At 44.5% G+C, this 18053-nt stretch overlaps 1 protein-coding gene across 1 annotated transcript in view; it reads left to right on the top strand.

Annotated features, from left to right (window-relative positions):
* ADAMTSL1 (ADAMTS like 1) overlaps positions 1–10269 on the top strand; it is a 454301-nt gene extending 444032 nt beyond the window's left edge. Inside the window, exons 27-29 of the mRNA XM_032138382.2 lie at positions 5138–5247; positions 6036–6256; positions 7784–10269. Coding sequence (XP_031994273.1) covers positions 5138–5247; positions 6036–6256; positions 7784–7890 — 438 coding nt within the window. The 3' untranslated portion in view covers positions 7891–10269. The remainder of the gene's footprint in view (positions 1–5137; positions 5248–6035; positions 6257–7783) is intronic.
* Positions 10270–18053: the final 7784 nt, after the last annotated feature.

Below are 18053 nucleotides of genomic sequence, written 5' to 3'. Positions count from 1 at the left end.
GTGAATCCTCAAAGATCTAGAGGCAGAAATACCATTTGACCCAGCAATCCCGTTACAGGGTATATACCTAACGGAATACAAATCATTCTATTACAAATATACATGCATATGTATGTTTATTGCAGCACTATTCACAATAGCAAAGGCATGGAATCAACGCGAATGCCCATCAAGGATAGACTGGATAAAGAAAATGTGGTATATAAAACCATCCTTTGCAAGGATATGGATAGAGCTGAAAGCCATTATCCTCAGCAAACTAACCCAGGAACAGAAAACCAAACACCGTATATTTCCATGTATAAGTGAGAACTGAATGATGAGAACACATGGACACACTGGGGGAAACAACACACACTGGGGCCTGTCGGGGGTGGGGGTGGGAGGAGGGAGAGCATCAAGACAAACAGCTAAAGGATGCTGGGCTTAATACCCAGCTGATGGGATAGTCTGTGCAGCAAACCACCATGGCACAAACCCACACATGTACTCCAGAACTTAAAGGTTGAAGGAAAAAAAAGAAATATCAAAGACTTGGTAATGTAAAAATATAAGGACAGCCAAAAACAAAAAAGAGTCTGGTGCCTCCCTCCCCTCTCTTACCATGTGACAAGCCAGCTCCTCTTGCCTTCCTCTATGATTGTAAGCTTCCTGAGGCCTCACCATAAGCAGTTGCTGGTGCCATGCTTCTTATACTGCCTGTAAGACCATGAGCCAAGTAAGCCCTTTTTCTTTAGTTTAAAAAAAAAAAAAAAAATTATAAAGGCAGAAAGAAAAAAACTATTAACCAAGAATTATCTGGCAAAACTGTCCTTCAAAAAGGAGGGGGAAATTATGACATTCCAGGGAGCTTGTTGCCACTATTCCTGATTACAAGACATGTTAAATGGAGTCCTTCAAGTTATAATAAAAAGATGCTAGTTAACTCCAAGCCACGTGAACATGTAAAGACTCTCCAATAAAGGTAAATAGATGGGCAGACATTAAAACCAGTATTATTTTGTTTCATAGCTCCACTTTTTATTTTCTATAGGATTTCAAAGAAATGCATAAAAAGTAATTATAAATCTGTTAGTGAATATACAGCATATAGATGTAATTCTCACACCAATAATGTAAAGTGGGGATGGGAAACAGAGCAGTATACATGTAGAGTTTTGTATGAAATTGATATCAAAATTCAAATTAGATTGTTATAACTTTGGGATATTATATGTAATCCCCATGGTAACAACAAAGAAAATATGTATAGCCAAAGGAGAATGAGAAAGGAAGCAAAATTTGTCACTACAAAAAAGCAACTAATCAATCACAAAAGACAACATAAGTGGAGGGAATTATGGGGGAAAGCTATAAGATGTACATAAAAACAAATAATAAAATGGCAAAAGTAAGTTCTTCCCTATCAGTAATTACTTTAAAGGAATTAAACCCCCAAAGGCATAGATTGGCCTAGTAGATGTTAAAAATAAAAAAGACATGATTCAGCTCTATGCTCTCTACAGAAGACTTGTTTGAGATCTAAAGAAAAAAATAGGTTAAAAGCAAAGGAATGGAAAAAGATATTCCATGTAAATAAAAACCAAAAGCTGAGGTAGCTATACTAAATCAAACAACATAGACTATATAGTGATAAAAGGATCAATATACCAAGAACATATAACAATTATAAACATGCATGCACCAAACATCAGAGCCCCAAAGTATATGAATCAAACATTGACAGAACTGATGGGAGAAATAATTAGTTCTATAATAGAAACTTCAGAAACCCACTTTCAACAATGGATAGGACAACTAAACAAAAGATCAGTAAAGAAACAGAGTAACTGAACAATACTATAAACCAATTGGAGTAATAGACATACAGAGGACTCTACCCAATAATAGCAGAATACTTGTTTTTTCTCAAGTGCACATGAAAAATTATCCAAAAAAGGACTGTATATTATGCCAAAAAATAATTCTTAATACATTTGAAAAAGATGAATTTATATAGAGTATCTTTTCCAACCACAGGGAAGGAAACTAGAAGTCAATACCAGAAGTAAATTGGAAAATTCACAAATATGTGGAAATCAAACAAAACACAAACAGTAAATCAGTCAGAAAAGAAATAACAAGGAAAATTAGAACCTACCTCAAGACAAGTGAAAACAAAACCACAACATACCAAAATGTATGGAGCACAGAGAAAATAGTGCTAAGAGAAAAATTTATGGCTGTAAATGCTCACATTAAAAAAGAAAGACTTCAAATCAACAACTTAACTTTGCATCTTAAAAATTTATAGAAAATGAGCAAACTAAACCTAACGCTAGCAGAAGAGGATAATAAAGATTAGAGAATAGTAAAGAAAACTCAGCAAAACCAAAAGTAAAATCTTCAAAAAGATTGACCAAAATAGACAAACTTTTAGCTGTATTGGCAAAGAAAAAAAGAGAAGACCCAAATTCCTAAAATCAGAAATGAAAATGGAGACATTACTGCCATTCTTACAGAAATAAAAAGGATTGGGCAGGCACTGTGGCTCATACCTGTAATCTCAACACTTTGGGAGTCCGAAGCGGGCAGATCACTTGAGGTAAGGAGTTCAAGACAAGCCTGGCCACCATGGTAAAACCCCGTCTCTAATAAAAATACAAAAAATAGCTGGGTGTGGTGGTGGGCGCCTGTAGTCCCAGCTACTTGGGATGCTGAGGGTCCGGAATCGCTTGAACCCAGGAGGTGGAGGTTGCAGTGAGCAGAGGTCACACCACTGCATTCCAAGATTCTGTCTCAAAACAAAAACATAAAAAGAAAAAAGAAACCAGGTATTAATTAAAAGTAGAATGGAAAATTCAATCATGGTATGTTTATAAAATGAAGTGCTATACATCAATGAAAATGAACTTCAGTTACATACATAATACATAGTAAGAAAACACCAGATACAAAACAAACATGAAATGTGGTTCATTTATGTAAATTTCAAAAACAGGCATAAACTAAACTGTTTTAAAAGTTAAGTCTCGGTGGTTACATGTGGAGATGAGGAAAGAGACTAGAGAGTAGGCATAAAGTAGGCTCCTGAGTTGCTGACAGCATTTTATTTCTTCACGTGTATACAGGACTAGCTACATAATTTGTGGGGCCCAGTGCAAAATGAAAATATGGGGCTGCTTGTTCAAAAACTATAATGAATGTCAAGGTTGACAGTAGAGCATCAAACCAACCACAGTTTCCTCCTAAGGGGGTAGAGACATCCACACAGCTAACTTTGCTTCTCTACAGTTGTCCCTTGGTATCCACAGGTGATTGGTGTCAGGAGCACCTGCATATACCAAAATCCACACAAACTCAAGTCCTGCAGTCAATCTCACAGAACCTGCATATACAAAAAGTTGGCCCTCCACATACGTGGGTTTCACATCCCAAGACCTTTGGTTGAAAAAAAAAAAAAGTATAAGTGGACCTGCCCATTTCAAACCCATGTTGTTCAAAGCTCAACTATACTCACTTTATAGTAACTCACTGAGATATACTTCTTGTTTTAATCACTTTTTTTTTTTAGAGATGGGGTCTCGCTATGTTGTCCAGGCTGGAGTGCAGTAGCTATTCACAGGCATGATCATGGTGCACTATAGCCTCAAATTTCTGGGCTCAAGAAATACTCTTGCCTCAGCTTTCTGCATAGCTGAGAATACAGGCATCCACCACCACACCTGGCTGTTACTCAGTTTTCTGTATACACACTGTACTTCACAATAAAAAGTTATTTTTTGACCAGACACGGTGGCTTACACCTGGAATCCCAGCACTTTGGGAGGCCGAGGCAGGCAGATCACCTGAGGTCAAGAGTTCAAAACCAGCCTGACCAACATGGCGAAATCCTATCTCTACTAAAAATATAAAAATTAGCCGGGCGTGGTGGCACATGCCTGTAGTCCCAGCTACTTGGGAGGCTGAAACAGGATAATCACTTGTACCTGAGAGGCAGAGGTTGCAGTAAGCCGAGATTGCGCCACTGCACTCTAGCCTGGTGAGAAAAAAAAAAATTTTTTAAAAAAAAAATGGTTAAAAGATAAATCACCAGGAGGCTGAGGTAGGGGAAACACTTTACCTGGAGGTGAATTTCACATTTACCTCAACCCTCCACGTGTTTGTGAATAATAGTGTCAAACTAGGCCCTTCAGAGTCCAGAAGAGCAATAACTGGCCTTGGGCACAGCTGTCTGACCCAAGAGAGCTACTTTTACCTTAAATCCTGCTCTTTCAGTGGTTCTTAACCTTTGAGGTCATGGATCCCTTTGAGTACTTGATGAAAGCTAGAGGGAGCCTCTTGCTAGAAAAAAGCCAATAAACACAAAACTTTTGCTTATACTGTTAAGGATTAACACCCCAGCACCACCCCCAATGGAACCCTAGGGATCCAAAGACTCCCAAGTTAAGAGCCTTTGTTCTAAAGTGACCTCCATGGGATGCCTATCCTCTTGTTCTACTGAAATAGCAGATGTTGGCTAAAGGCCTGCTGCTTTTGTATTTCACAGACAGTTGTTGCTAGGTGTATTTACTGTGACAGGGTCAGGCTCCATGAACTCTGGGGAAAGTTTAACAATCTCCATGAGCACATAGCAAGAGAATATGAGGGGGGACTCTGCATACCTAAATCTGCTTTCTGTTCAGTCATCTGAGGTTTAACCTGCAGAAAATGAAGCCAGGGTAAGAAAGGATGGAGTTGGTTATTTGGATGACTTTAGCAAGAAAAACGATAAACCATATTACCCTCTCTGCACCGAAGGGGTGGCTCTATTTAGGGGTCTTCAGTTCTGAAGTCTACCGCCACATTCCTAGCACATTATGCCAAAATATCTTTCATATGATTAATCTGAGAGGGGCTTGACTTTCTCTTACTTGTTCTACACTACCAATAGCCATTTGCTGGCAGAATGCCCACAGACCACAGGAAAGCTAACCATCCCATAAAGAAAACATATCAGTGAATGTCTTTTAGTTAGCCCAAAGAGGGAAAAGATTAATGGTCTGAAAGCCTCCAACAAGACCTACACAAGGATCTTGCATCCCATGCAGCCCAAGCATGGCGGCCTCCACCCTTGACTTGGCTAATGTGCTGTATGTTACCTTTTGCTGCTTTCCAGTGCAGTGGGCCTTGTATCGGGCCTCACCTAGCTGTGCAACACAGACAAGTCTTCTGCCAGACACGGGATGGCATCACCTTACCATCAGAGCAGTGCAGTGCTCTTCCGAGGTAAGAGAAAGCCCTGAATCTCCTTTTCCCAGCCCCACGTCAACAACACAGAAAGATGGTGCTGAGTGAATGTTTCTCCTCCAACTTACCACAGTCCCAAGCCCCGCCCTCTCACCTCCATTCACCGCAAGCCACTGGCCTCCCCAGAGGCAGATGACTCAGTATCAGTCTTGTGCTTATCTAATGGGCTGGGCTGGGCTTTTCTCTCTTAGGGATGACGAGTGCAAGGGTGTTATTCTTCTGAGAGAGGCCTCATACTTCGAGAGACCCGCACTAGCCACAGGGTGGGCAGGAGGTGAGGTCTGCACAGCGGCCACCAAGTCTCAAAGACTCAAGCCCCTCACTCTTGTTGATCTCCCTCTAGAAGTTAGGCTGAGAGCCCTTGTTCCTGAGTCTCAACCTACCATTCCTATCCAGTCCCCATCCTTATGACACTTCCTTATAGATGTCCCCCTGGGGCACGGGGACTCACCACCCCCACCTAAGAGCCCAGCCTGTGAGACCAGGCTCCACCAGTGTCCACACGGGGGAGAGCTTCTTCTTCAGTCATGTGGTGAGATCCTTATTCATTACAGAGAAGAGCAGATGGAGGCCCAGTAAGAGGAAATAGCCTTCTTGAGATCGTATGGCCATTTAGTAACAGCACAGAGATCAGAACCCAGGTCTAGTAACGCTGAAAGTTCTTGAGGAATCACCTAACATTTCTGAGTTTGCAGCACTGTTTTCACATCTGCCCTGATTCAGCCCCCACAAAAGCAAACCTTAACCCTGCCACCATCCTCCTGCAGGCCCGTGAGCACCCAGAACTGCTGGTCAGAGGCCTGCAGCGTACACTGGAGAGTCAGCCTGTGGACCCTGTGCACAGCTACCTGCGGCAACTATGGCTTCCAGTCCCGGCGTGTGGAGTGTGTGCATGCCCGCACCAACAAGGCAGTGCCCGAGCACCTGTGCTCCTGGGGGCCCCGGCCTGCCAACTGGCAGCGCTGCAACATCACCCCATGTGAAAACAGTATGTTCCAACCCCAAAGAACCTTCTGCAAATTCCCCACAGAGCATCGAGTGCAGAGAGCAGTCCCTAGGACCGACCCTGAGCATAGGGCATGGGGTCAGCTTCCCCAGGGATTGTGAGCTGGTGGTGGAGTTGAGCATTTTCAGTGGGGTGCATGGGTGTGTGCAGAGAGGTGTATATAGGCATGACAGGGTATGCCCCAAGGGCTTCCACGATCTCCATCCTGGCCCTGAGAGAGCCAGGTGCTGTTGGCCCAGTGCTGGAAGAAATCAGCCTCCAGTTCCCCTGCAGTCAGTCTGGCTGGTTCCCATAGGGGTTGACTCATCAACAACTCTCAGAGGCCAGGCTGCTAAACAGAAAGTGCTGTTAACTCTGAAGGAGCACAGAGTACCTCCTGCTCAGCCAACCAGCTCTGCGCCCATCACAGCTCTGCTTCTCACCCAGCATGAACCTGCTGACCCCCTCCCTCCCAGCCCCACAGGCATCCCCTGGAACTGTCCAGGACCCCCCAGCCTTGGAATTTGATACTCACTTCACTCCCTCCTCCTCATCCCAATACCATCATTTGTATTCCAGTTGGGAAGGAGTTTATTTTTTTCTTCCTCTGAACCCAAATCAGAGTTACTTACCCACGAGAAAGGCGGCAAAGCTTGAGGCAAAGAGTAGGAAGTAAAAACCAAATGTAGCTGTGCAGTTTTATCCCAAACTGGGCCTCACTGAGCAATAAATTCCCAACACTAAGGCAGATGCCATGTAGGCAAATAGCCCACTTCTTTTTACATGCTGGGGGATGGATGATCTTTGTACTCGGGTAGTATTAACCCATGTTTGTGTCAGTGGCCCACCATGCTCAGAGAGAACCAATATTCAATGCACATAGTTAAAACTTACCAAACCAAGTCAGCACAATATTTAAGACCATCTAGTCTGTACCAGCACTGAACTAGAACGTCCTGGTGCTTGTTTAAGGCATAGTGGGTAGAAGGAAGACAGACTGGAGGGCACATGAAAATAAAGCTTAACCGAGAAAGTAGGCCCAAGTGCGTGGGGATGGGGGCATCCGATGCAAGTGTCACTTGCACACTCCTACAAAGTGGGGGAGAACGCAGTCCTGGGAACGATCTTGAGGAGAGTCATTTACTTAAAATACCAAAACCCATGGGAAAAGGCAGGTTTGCCTAGGAGGAGAGGTGATCACCTAGGAGATGAGGTAATCCCAAGAAGATAGAGAAAACAGGCACCTTCAGGAAGTAGAGGGAGCTACAGAAAACAAGCAGACAGCCCAGGGAGGGACCCCATCATTCAGCCAGACAGCTGCAGGCTGGTGCCACCCCTGCTGTTGGCAGCCTTGGGGAGCAAGTGGCTGAGCTCTGTCAGAGTGAGGCTGGAGAGCGGTGGCCAAGGCAGACCCCAGGATGTACCCCAGTGGCCGAAACCCCCGGCTGCACCTCACACAGGCTGCGTTTGTTAGTCTCTGTTTCACATCTCTTTTCTGTCCCCTCTCCCTACCCTGTCCTCCTTTCCCAGTGGAGTGCAGAGACACCACCAGGTACTGTGAGAAGGTGAAACAGCTGAAACTCTGCCAACTCAGCCAGTTTAAATCTCGCTGCTGTGGAACTTGTGGCAAAGCGTGAAGACAGGGCGTGGGGAAAAACTCTACCCTGGCCACACGAAGGACTCACGCAACCACCTCGGACAGAACCTAAGCTTTCTTCATTTTATTTATTTATTTCCCCCTCCCCACTCCACACACACCCTTCCAACCTCCTCCACCTCCACCCTCAAGCATGAGGACGTCCGCATGTTTTCTCTTTCAGTTAGCTGGAGGACAGGATGTTGGGAAAGGAAAGGACAGATGTCTAAAGGAGGTTGCAGAGCAGGCCAGGCAGACAGTGGGGGCTCCCTTGAAGAGCTTCCTCCCTCCCAAACCTGGGTCTCAAAGACCTAAGAAGAGGCAGGCACAGGCCCTGGGGACAGCAGGGAGCCAGAAGGTTTGTAGCCTATTGGTGCAAACATTGGACAAATTCCTGTGTCTTTCCTAGAAGCGCACTATCACAAACACAGGAGTGTGTTGCTCCTTTGTCTCCTCTTCCCCATCTGTCCCTTTAGTCATGATTAGGACAAATGGAGACGGGACACCATGCTGAGGCAGAAACTAGCCCAGAATTCAGTTCTTCCAGTGGGGAAGTGCAGAGAGAGAAGAACTCAAATCACCAGTAGGGAGAAGTAAAAAAGCAAACAAAGCAGGCCCTAAGGCACACAACATTGCAGAAAATGAGGAAGGGAGGGGAGGGGAGGGACAGAAGCAAAAAGGAGCCTGTGGTGTTCCCCAGTGGGGCAGGGTGAGCAGGGGCTTCCAGGCTGCATGAGGCTCATGGACCGGCTCTGATCCCATGCATGTGCGCATGCTCAGAGCCCTGCTGCCCACGATAGAGCACTGCGCTGCGTGGGAGTCCCCACTCTCCAGGCTATCAGAGTCAACATCCTGCCTGTGCAGCTGCGGCAAAGCCAGAGAGAGGTGGGTCTGGCCATGCAGTAAGGCCACCCTGGCACCTCTTTATCTAAATCAGAAGTCCCCCAACCCCGCACTAACTGCTGCTGTGGGCCAGGGCCATTTTGAGCATGAATGGCCCAGGTTTTCTGCCTTCTAGGACCCTTGCTGCTCCACTGAAGGGCCAGGGACTATGGTCAACTTGTCAACATCAACCCATTAACTAGTCACTGTGCCAGAGAGTATCTGTCAGGCTGTCAGGTTGTAGCAACCTCTTTATTCCAGAGCTGGCCAGGGACCGGGGTGGGACAGTGGCTTTATGCGTGTCCACAGTACACCCTCCCTCTCCCAGCCTCCAGCCCAGGGTCTGCAGGCCCTCCCGCATGTAGTATTTATCTGGCAAGGTGGGATGGTGGAGGCAGCACCCTGGCAAAGCAGCTCACATACTGCAGCCACACTCATCATCTGTGGTGAGGTGGCTGGAGCAAAGTCAAGCAGCAAAATGAAAACTCTGGGAGTCTTTGGCAAAATCCTCATTAAGCCGAGCAGCTTTGGCCAAGTAATTTTTGCCTCCTTCCCCCGAGTGGCCTGAGTTTAGGAGCAAGTGTGGCCAGAGTCCCTTACCTACAGATAAGCCTCCCCTCATGAAATGCCACTCACCCCGGGGCTACCATTGACATCAGGACTACGTTTTCCAGCCAGCCTGGAAGTAAAATTTGAGAGGAAGACAATATTAATCTGTGTCCCCCTACTAGTGAGCTGTGGACAGTTAAGTTGGGTCTCTTTCTTCCTCACCACAAAAACAGGCTCTAAGAAATCATGTTACTAAAAAATCAGTGTAATGTCTGTTTAAAATAAAAAAGAATGTTTTCTATGTCTGTATATCTTTTGTGAATATTTATTAGGATTTCTTGTATAAAAAAGTGCAATATTAATAATTGTACATTGTCATCCAGAAAAAAAACTATTGGGGGGACTTTATTAACTTCCTGCAGTTGTGTTCCTGTAAACTCAGTAGTGATTATTATATTTTTCCTATTTTTAATAGAACCTGGTGTTTAACTCTGGATCCATTCACTGCACAGGATGTGTTGTAAAAACTAACATGGGATGCGGAGGCAGTAAGAGGGAATTCATTTGTGGCACAATAGTTATGCATGGAATGATAAAGACAAATTCCATACTACTACTAACGTGGTTAATTATTTCTAGTTCAATAGCGATTGAAAATCGGTGGTCACTATTTACATTTCCTAAAGAGCAAGCATCCTCCAGCTCCATGTTGGGTTGGAGCAGTTGGCAGTGGGTCTCAGTGAGCTGGCAGAACCTAGGTTTGGGTGGGAAGCAGAATGCTCATTGCATGAAATGAATGTACATTTAATGTTTGTTCTGTGAATTGCAACTCAGCAGCACCACAAGACAATGAAGGCTGCTAGCTAATGTGGAAGGAGGCACTTTCTCCTCTAAAACACAAAACTGTATTTGTATTTTTTGTACAGATAATACAGCTTATTTATTTAAATCTTGTCGTCTGAGTCTCTATTAAACTCAGCCGTCCCCTGGTGGTTTATGCAGGGAGCAAGAGAAGTCCCTGTCAGTTGGGTGGTTCCCAGCCAGTTATTTGTGTCTGGCTGAAGTAGAAGGATTGCAGTTTTCACCTTTACACAAGAAGCTCGGGGCCCATGCCTAGAAGTGCTAGCTCTGTAAATAAACCCAAAGAAGCTGCGTTTGTAGATGTACACACATTCAAGCTGAGTGCAACCAATGAGATGACAGTTAACTCACTGACAGCCCTATGTGGTGGGAAGATGGGAGCCACAGTACCTTCGAGAAGTGAAGCAAACAGGGACATCTCTTGGGAGAGATGCAGACTTGGGTGTGGAATTATCCTCACTCATCAGGCTTCCTACCAACAGAGACACACACAGCGGGAGGCAGCTGCGTGGTGAAAGTTCGGATGTATGCTATTAATAAAGACTAACACTTATAGATCACAACTACATTTAATCCTCACATCAGCCCTATGATTATCTCCATTTACATATGAGAAAATAGCAGTCCAAAGAAGCCCAAGGTCACCCAGCTGGGGGAACTAGGATTCAAAGTCAGGCAGTCCTACTCTAGCCAAAGACTTGATTTGACCCACCATGCTGCCTCCCACCCCGCTGCCTGCAACTGCTGTGCCACAGCCCCTTTTGGCATGCATGTCATTCTGCCCTACTGCTTTAAGGTTGGTCAATGACAATTAACAGGACATTTTACTGAAATTGTCACTTTCTCCTGCCCTAAAGACAGTTCTTTTACCATGATAGCACTTCTAGCTCCCTATTTTTAAAGCATTTTAATAAAAACAGCTACTGTAGGCAGTGCAGGGGGGAAAAAAGCACACCTGTAGAACTCTTCATAAACAGGCCCTAGTGAAAGGGCAGCATGTTGCCAGGCACAGGAGATGTCCGTGCAGAGACTATGGTGAGAGCTGCTCCAGAGGACCCATGGCCTGAAAGCCCAACTCCAGCCAGTTTGCCAGCAGCTCGCCCCGGCACATCACAGGCCTGTCGAACAGTGTGAAAATATACCGGAAAGCTCTTCCTGACGTTTCAGTTATTTTTTTAAGAGGTTTTAGGTTTTGCTTTAAAGAAAAAGCCAGTGCTAAAACTATACGTATTCACAGATCAGCAACCAAACAATGTCTTACAGAGGCCCCACAGCAGGAGGGAGGAGCTAGAAATGCCAGAGCAAAAACCCAGTAAGGCTCAAATGGTGGGAAAGGCTCAAATACAATGTATGCACATTTTTCCAGCCAAAAGCATAGAGTCCTTGCTTAGCCTCAAAGATTTCCAGGAAATCCCTGATCCCATTAAGATTAGAGTGGTCAACAGTCACTGAATCTCATTTATGCCTCAGTTTCTTCTTCCTGCAACAGCATACCTCATCAGGTAGGGCTGTGTGAAAACTATTAGTTAATTCATGTTGAACTGCTTGAACCCAGGAAGCAAAGGTTGCAGTAAGCCAAGATCACACCACTACACTCCAGCCTGGGTGACAGAGCAAGACTCCATCTCAAAAAAAAAAAAAAAAAAAAAAAAAGGTTGGGGGGTATCTGGCATATCATCGAAGCACTTATTGACTGTTAATTGCTATTATCATCAGCATCATCTAAGTTACCTTGGAAGAAACAGGGAGATGAAGGGCAGGGCTGGCAGAATTTTTGTTATTTTACATTACTTCCCATTGTCAGCTTTGAAAGACTCTCCCGTGTTTCCATTTTTAATTGAGAAGAAAATCAACTGCTCCTCCAAAGCTTAATACTACACAATAGCCAGGCACAGTGGCTCACACCTGTAATCTCAGCATTTTGGAAGGCCAAGGCAGGAAGATCCCTTGAGGAGTCTGAGACCAGCCTAGACATGGCAAGACCATGTCTCTACAAAAAAATTTTTAATTACCTGGGTATGGTGGCTCACACCCGTAGTTCCCAGCTTCTCAAGAGCCCTGGAGCTCAAGGCTGCAGTGAGCTGTGGCCAGGCTACTGCACTCCAGCGTGGGTGACAGAGTTAGACCCTATCTCAAAAAAAGAAAAACTACACAAAAGTATAAACAAGAAAGACATCAATGAACCAAGTTCTATGTCTTGGAAGAAAACCTATCAGTGCAGGTAGCCAACTCAAAACCTCACCAAAAAATTGACAAACTTCCGGAAATATTGCCTCCCAGGAGAAATGTTAAAATTCCAGTGTACTGCCTCAACTCAACTCAGAACACCCAAATGTACACATAACTACCATTTCCCTCAAGTAACTAAAAAGCATGGAGAAATATTCATTCATGAGCAAATATACAAGTAAAAGCTAAAACTAAGGGTATTTCACTTGCAAGTGGTTGAGTTTTTCATAAATAACATGCAGTTATCCCCTCACTTCATCCTGCAAATGAACCCAAAGAAATAGTCCACCTTTATTGATGGTTTTCAGCTAAAATGAGACAAGTTAGATCTCAATCATCTGTTAGCGGCATTCTCAAAAGAAGTCAAAGCCATCTACAAAGGGTCAGGGAATGGTGGGGTAGAGAAAGATGGAGCACTTGGGAAATAACCTAATGAAAACTGATCTGTTAGGTGAATTAACCCAGGGAAGGATAAATCAGGAAACAAAATAAGGCATAACTCCCCTTTCTTCTTGTCTCTCTGTGTTCCTCATTTTGTTAAGTAAACCCGCTATAACGTATAGACTTCAGGATTCAGATTCAGTCTGCACTGAATGTGAGTTAAATCAGAGAAGGTTATCCACCCACATCACTTACTGCCAATTAGGACAATACTGGTGTTGATTGATGTAAGGCCTTGAAGTAAACGGTAAAGACTTCAATACCCAATGAATTCTACAATCCTCCAAGTTTAACCTCAAATTATTGTCTGCTCCCCACTCACCCAGTTCACTTGGAGATGCTTTTACAAATCAAATGTGTATGAGCTTGTCAGAGACTGTTCTCTTTGGCCAAACCTCAGTTTATTCATAGCACCCCAAGATTTTCAACTGTTTTGTTGCTACCCCAAAACTGAAAGGCAGATATTGGTAATCAAGCCTTTGCTAAAAGAACTGGGCTGCTGCCTTGTCAACTAGTTTTACAATTTCACTCAGATTCTGTGAAGCACCTGGTCCCAACTGAGCACATGTCACGCCTCTGATAACACAATATACAGATGTCGCTCACCTCTGTGTTTTCAAAAGCCAAATTCCATCTCCAACCTAGGATTTCCCAGGCTGCCCCTAAAGATACGGTTTATACGTGTGTAAACAGAAATTAAATGTGAGGTTTTATGTGAGAGAGGAAAAAGCAGACAGTCAGGAATGGTTCTCCTGCCGAACATAAATAATGTTTGTTTAAGCGCAGAATGCTTAGGAGAGCCTGAGAGATTGCATGGTCAACATTCAGACCAGAAAGCAGAAAGCCTGGGAAACCTGCCTCCCTCTCCGGGACTTCATGATGGCCAGGGTGGCCTTCGTTACAAATCCTGTGAAGCATAGTAGACAAGCTGTGAATAACTTAGTTACCAGGTGAGCAAGTTGAGGAAATGTCTAGTGGTGAAGCCCAGGAGTGTGGTGATAAAGCGTGTCATGGCTGGGTTTTCTTCTCTAAGCCCCCATCATCATTTTTTAAATAACAGTAGAAGGGCCAGGAAATGGCTTGCCTGAGACTAGTGAAGAATGGCAAAATTGTTCTTCAGTCACCCATCTACAGACAATCCCTGAATTACGATCGTTTGACCTAACAGTTTCTCAACTTTACACAATGGTGCAAAAACAATACACGTTCAGTACACTTCTTCACTGACAATGGGGCTATGTCCAAATAAACTCGTCATAAATTTAAAATACTCTAAGTCAGAAACACACTTTTCATTTCTGATATTTTTGAGTTATAATGGGTTTATCAAGACACAACTTGATTATTGAGGAGCATCTGGGTTCTGTCTCATGGCTGAAGGTCAGCATGTCTCCGTGCCAGAGCACAGGGCAGGTGCCAGCTCCGTGAACTCCTGAGCTGAGTTTCTTCAGCCTGCACACGCCCCTCCCTACTACAGTGAAGAGATTCAAGGTAACCGCCTAAAAGCAGGCCTCCATGACCTGAATCCTCCACACCCTTTGCACAGTGAGGGTTTGCCTTCGTACTTGGCCAAGTATGAAGCAGGGATGGAAAACAACCAAAGTCCTCATCTACCCCTGGTGGTCCTCACTCGACCCTTCCCAGATGAGTGTCCATCCCTTCTCATCTCATCTCCTTCTTCCTGATTTCTTTTTCCCTGACATACCTTTCCTTTTCCTCAGAGTTTAACACACTTTGCTAAGCACCAACTCTGGGCTCCAAGGACACAGGGATGAGAACTTAGTCCCTGCTATAACGGAGCTCACAGTCTAATTGGGAAGCAGACACATCCCACAGCAAATGACAGTGTGTCCTACCACAGTTATGAAGTCCAGGTTCTGAGGAATCTCCAGCTCTTCTCCCTCATTTGGCCCCTTCCACAGTCAGCACCCAGTGATTGCTCTCTTTATTCCTAATCTTCTCTCATTGGGGCATTTGCAAAGGTCTTCTAACTGGATTATTTAAATCTACTCTGGTCTCTACCAGTCCACTTTCCACACAACAGCTAAAACTATTGTTATATTGCCTATAAAACTTCAGTATAAACTGATATATATGTATAAAATTAACTTAAATCTGTACTCTTGGGGCAGTTATATAACATTTAAAACACCCAATCATAAATCCACCCTCCAGAAGTGACCATTCCAAGTATTTCAAATATTATTATCTAAATCTGCACTAGAAAGTTCATTAATTGTACAAAGTTTATTAGTCACACAGTAGTGAAATATGCTGTGTTTGAGGACTGGAGAGAAGAAACGAACGTGACTGCCCTTGTACAGATAATCTGAGAATCCAGCTACTATTGTTTGAACGTGCCCCCACTCCACTCCAAAATTCAGCTGTTGACAATGTGGTGGTATTAAGAGGTGAGGCTTTTAAGAGGCATTTAGGTCATGAGGGCTCCTCCTCTCATGAACGAGATTAGGCTCCCTAAAGAGACTTCACAGAGGGAGTTCATTTCCTTTCTGCCCTTCTACCTTCTGTCATGTGAGGACACAGCATTCCTCCCTTCTGGAGGATGCAGCATCAAAGGCGCCATATTGGAAGCAGAGAACAGTCCTCACTGGCACCTTGATCTTGAACTTTCCAGCCTCCAGAACTGTGAGAAATAAATTTCTGCTCTTTATGAACTACCCATTCCACGGTACTCCTGAGAGCACAGATCGACTAAAACACCAGCAAACCCAGTAGCCTGATGATCCAAGTCTAGTGTTGTCTTTGGTTCTATGTGCCCAACTCTGTTTGCCTGGTCTGAATAGGGAAGTTTTTGGCTAATCTTACTTTAGGAACATTCACTTTAGAGTAACTAACCATTTATCAGGGTGCCTAGGGTTGGACAATAAGACTTATTCAAGTTCAGGGAGCAGATTATACAAGTACTTTGGACCAGTTTGCTAGCATTTATGCCCATACCAGAATTTGGTCTGAGACTTGTTTTCATTGTAACACACCACCTCAGGTACTGAGACTGTGTGGGTGGAGATGCAGCCTCAGCCTCTCATGGATGGGAGCTACCCATCTTCACCATGATAACTTGGGAACTGCTGATCAACAAAAATGGCTTAAATCAGTTCATAAAAGACCTTCCTAAAACATGGTTTGAGTTGTATCAGTCCTGTGCTTTAAAATCTTTATACCTTCCCAGTGTAGTTAGGACTGAACTCCTTAAAATATCCTGAAGCACCTTACACCAGCCCAGCCTCATTTCTGGCCACTCTCTCTGGGTGGCTGGCATCAGTTCCATGAAGGCCCCATTCTCCTTCCACTCTCCACCTTCTCATGAGCCATGGAATAGCAACCACCACACCCACAACCATCCACTCTTGTTAAATCATGGCAGGGCAAATATGGAGGCTATAAAATCCATGTTACATAAAGTCTTTAAATATCGACCAATTATACAACTATTTTCCCCACCGCCTTGCAGCAAAGGCGGAGAGCTGGGCCCCTCCATCTTTGATAGCCTTTAGAGTTGGATGCTGCCTGAGGTCCAGAGTCACCATCAAGGGTACAGAATCCTATCTTCACAAAGCTACCTCCTCCCATCACCTCTCCTCCATTTCCCCCATGGTACACATCCAGGGCACACTAATTTCAGGGCCAAGTCTGGATTTGTGGTGGAAACATAAAATTATATTATTTATTGCACAATTATTTACAAATCTCTTCTTCTAATTGATCTTTTGCTGAAAAACTGATCTTTGCAAAAACTGATCTTTTGTTTTGCTGAATAAATGATGGGTGGGAATACAAAAGAAAGTGACCAAGAGAAGACTAAATTGTATGACATGATAAAGGATGAAGAAATCCTAAGGCACAAGATCTGGCTAATTGGCTGGAGAGGCCTGGGATGAGGAGACAGAGGAGAAAAGGGAAGGAAGGGAAAGAAAAGGGGAGGCAGGTCACATTTCAGCTGATATTCACAATCTCAGGAAGCTATTCCCACTGCCTGAGCTAACTCCCATCCTCCCTTCTCCCTCAAAGCACACAGCACAGTCACTATTACTTATCCAACCCTGGTGCTGGTAACTTTGACTTTAGAAAACCCTTCCTTGAGGATGTCAGAAAAGACCCCTTTCTCCCTAAAGGCTGTGGGACAGAAAAGGGAAACAGAGGAAAGGCTTTCAGAAATCAAGGATGTTGCAATCACTTCTCAGGGACCATGGCAGGAAGCAGAAGTGCAAGGCCTCCTTCACTGCAGGTTCTCCTCAAAGCCCCACCATACCTCAATTCCCAGAAGCAGCCTGTAGTGATCCCACCCTCATCCTTCTCCGTGGATGGTAGTTCTGTCCTTTCAGTCACTTAAACCCAAAATTTTGGCATCATGCTCAGTCGTCTCATCCCCAGCTCACATCCAATCAGCAACTTCATGTGGCCCACCTTTGAAACACATGCAGAACGTGCCACTTTTCTCACGGCCCCCACTTCTCCCCACCAGGTGTGAGCCTGCATCGCCTTCTATGGAATAAGCCTTCCACTAGGCCTGGCTTCTACCTGTGCTCCCCTACAGCTGGTGCTCCCCTACAGCCTGTGCTCCCCTCCATAAGCAATCATGGTGACCACAGTGATGATTTTCACAGACACCAGATCTTGGCACTTCTTAGGTCCAAGCTTGATGTTGGCACCCCTCAGAATATGAGCCAAATTCCTGGCAATGGCCTGTGAGGTGCTCACTGGCCTCCTCGCTGCTCTCTGAACACACCTAGACAGAAATATGCCCACCTCAGGGCCTGTGCTCTAGCTGCTCCCTGACAGCCACTTGGCTCCTTCTCTCATCTCCTACTTCAGGCCTCTCAAATCTCACCTTCTCAATGAGGCCCTTCCTGATTGCTCCATTAACTAAAACCTGTGCCTCCCAGAACCTGAGCCTCTTCATCCCAATGACCTTTTCCTTGTTGCCTTCTGACATATCAGATCATTAATATGCTTATTATTTAGTATGTGTTATTTTAATTATACATTATATAATTGTTCATTATTTATTGTGCTTATTTATTATTAATGTTTATCTCCCCCTCACTAGACCATAAGCCCCACAAGGGCAGGATCTGAGTCTGCTCTGTTAACTGATGTAGGCCCGAACACCCAGAAGAGTGCATGGCACCCAATAGACGTTTTTGGAAAGAATGAACAGGTATAAGTACATATGTATATGGA

This window comes from Hylobates moloch, unplaced genomic scaffold, assembly GCF_009828535.3.
Source record: "Hylobates moloch isolate HMO894 unplaced genomic scaffold, HMol_V3 SCAFFOLD_19, whole genome shotgun sequence".
Classification (NCBI taxonomy): Eukaryota; Metazoa; Chordata; class Mammalia; order Primates; family Hylobatidae; genus Hylobates; species Hylobates moloch.
The sequence above is the reverse complement of the archived record's forward strand: the minus strand, read 5'-3'. Positions and strand labels throughout refer to the sequence as shown.